The 10,063-nt window shown below is 54.3% G+C and overlaps 1 protein-coding gene across 1 annotated transcript in view; it reads left to right on the top strand.

The window, feature by feature from the left end:
- Window positions 1-7,913, top strand: part of Rsph6a (radial spoke head 6 homolog A (Chlamydomonas)) — an 11,821-nt gene extending 3,908 nt beyond the window's left edge. The window contains exons 2-6 of the mRNA XM_013032586.1: window positions 362-599; window positions 1,168-1,926; window positions 2,817-2,961; window positions 4,114-4,231; window positions 7,676-7,913. Coding sequence (XP_012888040.1) covers window positions 362-599; window positions 1,168-1,926; window positions 2,817-2,961; window positions 4,114-4,231; window positions 7,676-7,913 — 1,498 coding nt within the window. The remainder of the gene's footprint in view (window positions 1-361; window positions 600-1,167; window positions 1,927-2,816; window positions 2,962-4,113; window positions 4,232-7,675) is intronic.
- The last annotated feature ends 2,150 nt before the right edge of the window (window positions 7,914-10,063 follow it).

The following is a 10,063-nucleotide window of genomic DNA, read 5'->3' on the forward strand; positions in this document are numbered from 1 at the left end:
TTGCCTTGCTTGCATGAGGCCCTGGGTTCGATTCCTCAACACCACATAAGCAGAAAAAGCCAGAAGTGGCGCTGTGGCTCAAGTGGTAGAGTGCTTGCCTTGAGCTGAAGAGCTGAGGGACAGCGCCCAGACCTAGAGTTCAAGCCCAGGACTGGCAAAAAAAAAGGATGACCTGATTTGTAGCCAGCCTAGACTACATACTGACACCTGCGTGCCTCCCCCTGCCTGACACGTTCACGTGCTGCCCACTGTCATCATCAGGGTGCCAACTACAGGGGCAGGGCGGTTATCTGTCCCTCCCAGGGTCCCCAGGGCTAAGCGCCGGGCAGCTGCCTCACCTTCCCCTCCTCCGGGGAGGCAGGTACGAACACCTGGTGAACCTGCTGACCAAGATCCTCAACGAGCGACCGGAGGACCCGCTGTCCATCCTGGAATCTCTGAACCGCACCACGCAGTGGGAATGGTTCCACCCCAAACTGGACACCCTGCGGGACGACCCTGAACTGCAGCCCACCTACGAGATGGCGGAGAAGCAGAAGGCGCTGTTCCTGCGGACCAGTGCTGGCGGGGAGGGGGAGCAGGAGATGGAAGAAGAGGTGGTGAGTGGGCCAGGGGGCGGGGCGGGGGCGGGGCCTGAGACAGGGCTGGCGTGAGGGATTGGAGAGGTCTTGGGATGGGTGGGGCCTGAGGGCAGGCGGGGCTGGGGTGATGTGGGCAGGGCCTGGGACGGGCGGGTGGGGCTGGGCGGGGTCTTGGCGTGGGCCGTACTTTGTGGGCGGGGCCTGGTGATGTGCTGTACGGGTTGGACTGGACCTGTGGTGGGCAGTGTCCTTGAAGTGGGCGGGGTATGTGTGGGCGGAGCCTGGTGATGGGCGGGGCCTGGTGATGTGCTGTCCGGGTTGGACGGGGCCTGTGGTGGGCGGTGCCCTTGTGGGCGGGCCCTTGGAGCGGGCGGGGTCGGTGTGGGCGGGGCCTTGGGATGGACGGGCTCTCAGCCCTCCTGAGTAGTTAGGCTGACACGTGTGAGCCACCTGCGCCAGGCTCGCTGCTAACTTTTGTCATTGTTCTTCGCCTCCCCAGTAGCTGGGATTCCAGGTATGAGTCACCTGGCCCGGCTGAAGTTCCTTAACTCGGGGCTTCACGGAGCTCGCGTTTCCTCTTTTGCAGGGTGAGACCCCGGTGCCCAACATCATGGAGACGGCCTTCTACTTCGAGCAAGCGGGCGTGGGGCTGAGCGCCGACGAGAGCTTCCGCATCTACCTGGCGCTGAAGCAGCTGGTGGAGCAGCAGCCCATCCACACCTGCCGCTTCTGGGGCAAGATCCTGGGGCTGAGCTGCAGCTACCTGGTGGCCGAGGTGGAGTTCCGGGAGGGCGAGGAGGAGGGCGAGGAGGAGGAGATGGAGGAGATGCTGGAGGGCGAGGCGCTGGAGGGGCACGAGGAGGAGGGCGAGGAGGACGAGGAGAAGGAGGTGGACACGGTCCCCAAGCCCCAGTGGAAGCCGCCGCCCACCGTCCCCAAGGAGGAGAGCCGCACGGGGGCCAACAAGTACCTGTACTTCGTGTGCAGCGAGCCGGGCCGCGCGTGGACGCGGCTCCCGCACGTGACGCCTGCGCAGATCGTGCAGGCCCGCAGGATCAAGAAGTTCTTCACCGGCCACCTGGACGCGCCCGTCACCAGCTTCCCGCCCTTCCCGGGCAACGAGGCCAACTACCTGCGCGCGCAGATCGCCCGCATCTCCGCTGCCACGCACATCAGCCCGCTCGGCTTCTACCAGTTTGGGGAGGAGGAAGGTGATGAGGAGGAGGAGGGTGGCGCCGGACGCGACTCCTTCGAGGAGAACCCCGACTTCGAGGGCATCCCCGTGCTCGAGCTTGTGGACTCCATGGCCAACTGGGTCCACCACACCCAGCACATCCTGCCGCAGGTGCTCGGGGCGGGCCCCGGGCCCCGCGGGGGGAGGGAGGGAGCCCCACGCCATCCCCACTCCCCACAGCAGGGCTGGGCACCCCAGTGAGTTATACACACCCACCCTCTCTGCCATCCGCCCATCAGTTCCATCTATCCATCCAGCCATCATCCACCCATTCATCTGATCCTCAGTCTACCCATCGGCCCATCGACCCATCCATCCATCCATCCTCCTTTCCATCATTCATCCATCTTTCTGTCAATCTATCTACCCATCCATCCATCCTCCATCCCTTCATCCTTTCTTCCTTCCTTTCCATCCATCTTTCTGTCATTCCCATCTATCCTAAACATCATCCATCTTTCTCACCATCCATTTATCCATTTACCCATCTACCCATCTGTCCCTCCATTCATCCATCTTCTGTCCACCCCATTCATCCACTCATCCTCATCATTCAGCCTCCCATCCATTCTTCTGCCCATCTATCCATCTACTCATCCATTCATCTTTCTATCCTTCCATCTATCCATTCATCCTTCCATTCATCCACTCATCCACATCATCCATCTTTCCATCCATCCATCCACCCATCCATTCTTCTGCCCATCCATCTTACACCGGCACTATTCATCCATTCATTTTTCCATCCCTCCTTCCATCCATCCATCCTTGCATGCTGACATATGCCTATAATCCCAGGTCCTGAGAGGCCGAAGCAAGAGGATTGTGTTTCAAGACAGAAAAAAACCAAAACACACTATTTGCCTCTTGAGGGTCTCCCTAAACCCAGCAGCCCAATGGAAGAGGCGCCTGCTCCCCCCACTTCTCAGAAGAGCAAAGGCAGGCAGTGCTGTTCCCCATGTGTCTGTCCCCCAGGCCTGCTGAGCCCGTTCCGCCCCCAGGGCCGCTGCACGTGGGTGAATCCTTTGCAGAAGACAGACGAGGAGGAGGAGCTGGGGGAGGAGGAGGAGAAAGCGGATGAGGCCATGGAGGAGGTGGAGCAGGAGGTTGGGCCTCCACTGCTGACCCCACTCTCGGAAGATGCTGGTAAGCCTTCTCCGGGCACCAGCTCCCTCCTGTAGCTGGGGAAAGAGGTGGACACAGAGGGGTCATCTGTGAGGTCCACCCAACCCGCCTCATTGGCTCTGCCACTTACAATGCAGACACCGGGATGCCCACTTCCTCAGGGGCTCCTGGAGTTCAGAGCCCAACTCCCCCCCCCATCCCCCAGACCAGGTGAGCTTGAACTGGGGTTGGATCAATGGACAGGAAGTGCCTGAGATGGAGGGAAGAGGAGAGAGAGGCTGGGAGTCTGAGGCACCTGAGGATGAACCCCAAGTTTTTTGTTGGTCATGGGGCTTGAACTCTGGGCCTGGGTGCCGTCCCTCAGCTCTTCAGCTCAAGGCAAGTGCTCTACCACTCAAGCCACACAGCGCCACTTCCAGTTTTCTGGTTGTTTATTGGAGATAAGAGTCTCACAGACTGCCAGGCACTGGTGGCTCACGCCTGTAATCCTAGCTACTCAGGAGGCTGAGATCTGAGGATCGAGGTTCAAAGCCAGCCCAGGTAGGAAAGACCGTGAGACTCCTATCTCCAATAAACCACCAGAAAACCAGAAGTGGCACTGCAGCTCAAGTGGTAGAGCGCTCGCCTTGAACTTAAGAGCTGAGGGACAGCGCCCAGGCCCAGAGTTCAAGCCCCACGACCGACAAAAAAAAAAAAAAAAGAGTCTCACAGACTTTCCTGCCCGGGCTGGCTTTGAACCATGATCCTCAGATCTCAGCCTCCTGAGTAGCTAGGATTACAGGCGTGAGCCAACCACACCCGTTAGTGAATTGCAATTCGATGAGCAAAGAGCCTGGGCCCTGCCTTCAACAGCCTGTGCCCCACCGAGGGTCCCACTGTGAGGAAAATCCTGACCATCAAAGCCTGGCTCTGCTGGGGCCCTTGTCACCCAGCTTCATGCCCCCCCACCCTTTGCAGGCAAATATCCCCATTTCCTGGGTGCAGTCACTGAGGCTCAGGTGATACACTTGAGGCCCCAGCAGGGGAAGGGTCCAGAGCCAGGGAATCAAGCTGGACAGGTGTCACAGTTCTGCACATGCTCTCTGATTCTCTTTCCTTCTCTCCTCCCCTGGGGACTGGGCAGGGCGCAGGGACCCCCTGGCCACACTGTCCCTCTCTGTTGCCCTCCTGCAGAGGTCATGCACATGTCACCGTGGACTACCCGCCTTTCCTGCAGCCTCTGCCCTCAGTACTCCGTGGCTGTGGTCCGCTCCAATCTCTGGCCAGGGGCCTATGCCTATGCTAGTGGCAAGTAAGTCTTGTCCTTGTCTCTCCCCACCCTCACCCCCTCCGAAAAAAAGCCCCTGAGGATTTCCTAGGCAGCCCACCAAAGGGGCAGGGATTACAAGGAGCCCCTCAGGAGGCCCAAGGCAATGACCCTCTTACCCAGGGGTTCCACTGGGGCTAAAATAAGAACTCTCAAGTCTGAGCAGGGTACAGGGCCCAGTGACACACTCCTGTAATCCCAGCACCCTAGAGGTACAAACAGGAGGATCCAGGCTTTGACACCAGTCTGGGCTATATTGCAAGGCTGTTATAAAACAAAAGCAAATCCCAGACCAAAGCTGTGAGTTCCTTGGAGGGAACAGAGGGCCAGAGAGGGGAAGGGCCTGTCTCAGGGTCACACAGCACAGGTGTCAGGCCATCCTGTCTGCAGCTCCTCTGTGGGGAATCTCCCTTGGTCTCTGGACAGTTCTTCCTATTAGGATGGTCTTTCCCCCATGGAACAAAAGTCTAGACTACGAGGATCCCACCAGTTGCTCCCAAAAGACTGATGAGCCGAAGCCACCTCTGCATTTGCCTCTCCCAGTAAAGCAAACATTGTCATCTGGATGGTCGCCATGGGGAGCCCTTGGGCTCAGCCTAGATCCGGAGTCCTCCGGTGGCTGCATTACCAGCTCTGTCCACCAGATGGCAGGATGACCACATAGCGCATGAACCTTTTCTTTTTGTAAGCCAATTATGGGAATCAGGACCTGTATTCCAGGTTCTGGAGTTGCATTTTAACCACAGTTTTGGGAATTATCATCCATCATCATCATCATCATCATTGTTGTTGTTTGTGCTAGTAATAAGGCTTGAACTCTGAACCTGTATGCTGATCCTTGGATTTTGCATGTATGTGTGTATATACCAGTCCTGGGTCTTGAACGCAAGGCCTGGGTGCTATCCCTGAGCTTTATTGCTCAAGGCTGCTAGTGCTCTACCACTTGAGCTACAGCTCTACTTCCACATTTTTTTCCAGTTCTGAAGCTTGAACTCAGGACCTGAGCACTGTCCTTGAGCCTCTCTCTGCTCAAGGCAAGCACTCTACCACTTGAGCCACAGCACCACTTCTGGCCTTTTCTGTTTATGTGTTGCTGAGGAATCGAACCCAGAGCTTCATGCATGCTAGACAAGCACAATTATCACTAAGCCACATTCCCAGCCCCCACTTCCAGCTTTTTAAATAGGAGAGTCTCACAGACTTTTCTTCCTAGGCTGGCTTTGAACTGTGATCCTCAGATCTCAGCCTCCTGAGTAACAAGGATGACAGGTATAAGCCATCACTGCTCAACTTTGTCCCTTAGATTTTTTTTTTTGCTCAAGGTGGGTGCTGTACCACTTGAGCCACAGCCCGACTTCCAGCTTGTTGCTAGTTAACTAGAGATCAGGGTCTCAAAAACTTTCCTGCCTGAGCTGCCTTCAAACTATGATCTCAGCCTCCTGAGTAGCTAGGATGACAGGCATGAGCCACTGGAGCCTGGGAATGCACATCCCAATTTGAATGATAAATATTTATGAGAAATCCTTGACTTTTGCCAAGCTTGGTGGCACACATTTGAGATCCCAGAGCTGAGGTGGCAGAGGTAGGAAGATGAAGAATTGGAGGCCAGCCTGGGCTATACTGGATCACCCTGCCTCAAGAGCAATTAAGAGAAAGGCAAAAAGTAGATTTATGTAGTTGAGTTGTTCCAGGCATGCTTGGGAGCTTTCCAATAACCAAATGAAGTATCAGTTTTATTTTTAGAATGGAAATTAACTAAAATGAAATGAAATGCACTCCACCTAACAACGGCAGAATACACATTCTGCTCAAACACTCATGGAGCACACGAGGAAGGGCCACAGACTGAGTCATAAAACGAGTCCCAGAAAAGTCAGTGCTTGAGAGTGTGCACACTGCATCCTCCGAGCAGCCTAGATGAAGCTGGAAATTAACAGTGCTGGGAACAGTGGCACAAGCCTGTCATCCTAAGAATGAGAGACTGACATTCAAAGCATACCTGGGGTAAAAAACAAGGTGTTCATTTTAACCAATGGTTGAGTCCTCCCAGTAATTCTGGGAAACAGAAATAGGTAGATCAGAGTCCAAGCTAGCTGTGCAAAAATGCAAAAAAGGACTAGCAGAGTACAAGTGGCAAAGCACCTGCTTCTCAAGCCTGAGGCCTTGAGTTCAATCCCTAGTATGAAAAGGAAGAAGGAATGAGAGAGAGAGATTGGTTGGAGGCATGGCTCAGTTGGTAGAGTACCAGCCAATGAGCAAAATCATCAGGTACTGTATTTAACTGCTGGTCTGGGATGAGAGAGGGAAGAAGAAAGAGACAGATAGAGACAGACAGAGAAGCGAGAGAGAGAGAAAATAAACTCAGCCAGGTACTGGTGGCTTATGCTGTAATCTTGGCTACTCAAGAGGCTGAGTTCTAAGGGTCATGGTTCAAATCCAGCTGGGACAGGAAAGTCCATGAGACTCTTGCATCCAATAAATCACCAGAAAACCAGAAGCGGTGCTATGGATAAAAGTGGTAGAGTACTAGTCTTGAGCTGAAGAGCTGAGGGACCATGCCCAGGCCCAGAGTTCAAGCCCTATGACCAGAAAAAAAAAATCCAGAAGTGGCACTGTGGCTCAAGTGGTAGAGTGCTAGTCTTAAGCAAAAGAAGCTCAAGGACAGCGCCCAGGCCTAGAGTTCAAGCCCCAGAACCAGCACAAAACAAAAAAGATAGGCATTCATGCGTAAGTGATATATACCTGGAATCCCAGCTACATGGGAGGCAGAGGCAGGAGGGTCATAGATTGAGGCCAGCCGAGGCTACATAGTGAGACTATCTAAAAGAAAAGGTGGGGGGGGGAGTGGAGGGAGAGAGAAAGATCCATGAGAGAAGGAAATTGGAGAGATTCACAAATGTTGTGACAAACCACACACTCCATAAAGAATCACTGGGTTAAAGAAGTCACTCGTAGGGCTGGGAAGGTGGCTCAGTGGTAGAGCACTTGCCTTGCATGCCAGAGGCCCTGGGTTCCATTCCTCAGCACCACATAAGCAAAAAGAAAAAAGCCGGAAGTGGCGCTGTGGCTCAAGTGGTAGAGCGCTAGCCTTGAGCTGAAGAGCTGAGGGACAGCACCCAGGCCCAGAGTTCAGGCTCCACGACCGGACGACCCAAAAAAAAAAAAAAAAAAAAAAGAAGTCCCTCGTAAAATGAGGACATGAAGTAGGCTTCTGAATTCACCACGCCAGCCGCATAGGTTGCTGGGCACTGTTGCTGTGGTTTGGCCTGTGTGGCACAGGTTCTGGCTAAGTCTCGGTAGAATGGACAGGTGAACAGAGACGCTGAGTGGGTACGTTTCCCCAAATTGCTGGTGGCTTGGCAGCCATGTTTGGCCCAGAGTTCATCTCATCCTTAAAAGAAATATCTCGGTGTCTCGCTGCCCCTATAGGAAGTTTGAGAACCTGTACATCGGCTGGGGTCACAAGTACAGCCCTGAGAACTTCAACCCTGCCCTGCCGGCCCCCATCCAGCACGAATACCCCAGCGGCCCCGAGATCATGGAGATGAGCGACCCCACGGTGGAGGAGGAGCAGGCGCTGAAGGCCGCTCAGGAGCAGGCCCTGGCGGCGGCTGAGGAGGAGGAGGAGGACGAGGAGGAGGAGGAGGATGAGGATCTGGAGGACTGAGACTCTCCGGCCCCATTCTGCAGGCAGGCAGACAGCAATGGTCCCTTTACCCATACCCCAGTGCCCATGGTACTTTCCTTGTTCATTTGTGTTTTGCCCCTGGAGGGCAGCGATAGAAAAAGACAGGTCTGTTATTCTTAATAAAATGTCCCCTTGTGTCATAGAGGCTGGGGTCATTGCTTGGTTCACTTTTATTGACCCAGATGCAGGGCTGGTGGGCTCTGCCTGGGCCACAGGCAGGATTTTTTCATTCTTATTGGTCATGGGGCCTCAACTCTGGGCCTGGGCTCTGTCCCTCAGCTCTTCAGCTCAAGGCTAGCACCTCTACCACTTGAGCCACAGCGCCACTTCCAGCTTTTTGCTTATGTGGTGCTGAGGAATCCAAGCCAGGGCCTCATGCATGGGAGGCAAGCACTCTACCACTGAGCCACCTTCCCAGCCTCCATATCTTTTATTTCTCCATTTAGCCATCAAACAAGGCCAGCCTCCAATTCACCATCTTCCTGCCTCTCAGTCTCCCCAGTGCTGGGATGACAGGTGTATACCACCATGCCCGGCCACTAAACAATTGTGAAAACACTTCCTGTCTGCCTAGGCCTGGTCTGGGGGACACAGAAGGGATGAGGTATCTTCTCTACTCCTGCCTTCTCAGGACAGATTTAAACCCAGACAGGGGAATCCAAATTGCAAGATGTGGGGGCTAGGAAGGTAGCTCAGTGGTAGAGTGCTTGCCTTGCATGCATGAGGCCCTGAGTTCAATTCCTCAGCACCACATAAGCAGAAAAAGCCAGAAGTGACACTGTGGCTCAAATGGTAGAGCGCTAGCCCTGAGCTGAAGAGCTGAGGGACAGCGCCCAGGCCTAGAGTTCAGGCCTCACAACCAACAAAAAAAAAAAGAGTGCCAAATTGCAAGATGTGGACAAAACTTTTTTTTATGTTTTCAGTTTGTTTGTTTGTTTTTTGAAACAGGGTCTTGCTGTGTAGTCCAGGCTGGCCTCAAAGATGAGTTCCTCCTGACTCACCCTTCAGACTGCCAGGACTCCAGGTATACTCTATCATACTTGGGCTCAAAATTAATTATTAAAAGACCAAGAACAGAATAAGACCGCATGTGCAAAAGCCCAAGGCCCAAAGGATATGATGAGATGTAAGGGAATAACTTCTCAAACCTCAAAGAGGCAGGAAGTGATGGGTTAGTAGTGAGAGAGGAAATTAGTGAAAGCTAGGCGGGCAGTGGCACATACCCGTATGCCTAGCTACTCAGGAGGCTGAGATCTGAGGATCGTGGTTCAAAGCCAGCCAAGGTCGAAAAGCCCATGAGACTGACTAGATCTCCAATTCACCAACAAAACTCTGAAGGCATAGCTCAAGTGATAGAGTACAAGGCCCTGAGACCAAATCCCAATACCATGAGATAGATAGAGAGAAAAAAGTTAACTTCAGTATAACATTTTAGAGCCAGGTGTGGTGGCAGCAATCACATCTGTAATCCCAGCTACTTAGGAGGTGGATGTAGGAGAATCATGCATTCGAGGTTAGCTTGGACACATGTTGGCAAGACCTTCTCTCAAAGGAAAAGACAAAAGGCCGAGGGGAGAGGAGTGGAGGCGTAGCACTGGTCCAGCATGGTGAATGCCTGTGTTCAAACCCTAGTAGCACCACCATCAAAAAAAAAAGTTGGAGCTCTGTGGTCATTTGGGAACTCAGTGGGGAGCAGTGGAGGTCAGGGGGTGCATTGTAGATAGTGTAAGAACACAGTCATCACCTAGGACCAGTTGTGACATCATGGGAAAGCGGTGGGACCAGCCCTTCTCCAGAGGGTCCCTCCGTTGCTAGGCAAACGGTTCCCAGGGCAACGTTGTTAGGGACCCGAGCTTTCCTCTTGGCCACGCCCCCTCCTCGCAGGCCACGCCCTGTAGCCAACCACAAGTCTGTCACAGGCACGGAGGTCACACCCACCTATTAGCCACGCCCACACCCAGAACCGTTACCCGAGCGACCAACGGGGTTGGTCCTGCCTCTTCATTCAGGTGCCAATCGAAGAAGCGTCTCCAAGGTGACGACCCTACGTCTTCCGGCTCGGGGCCTGCGGCTTCCGGCTGGGGGCCCGGCTGCGGGCGGAGGTCCGACAGCGGCGGGGCCCGGGGGGG

Source organism: Dipodomys ordii, unplaced genomic scaffold (genome assembly GCF_000151885.1).
Source record: "Dipodomys ordii isolate 6190 unplaced genomic scaffold, Dord_2.0 Scaffold156, whole genome shotgun sequence".
NCBI classification, from domain to species: Eukaryota; Metazoa; Chordata; class Mammalia; order Rodentia; family Heteromyidae; genus Dipodomys; species Dipodomys ordii.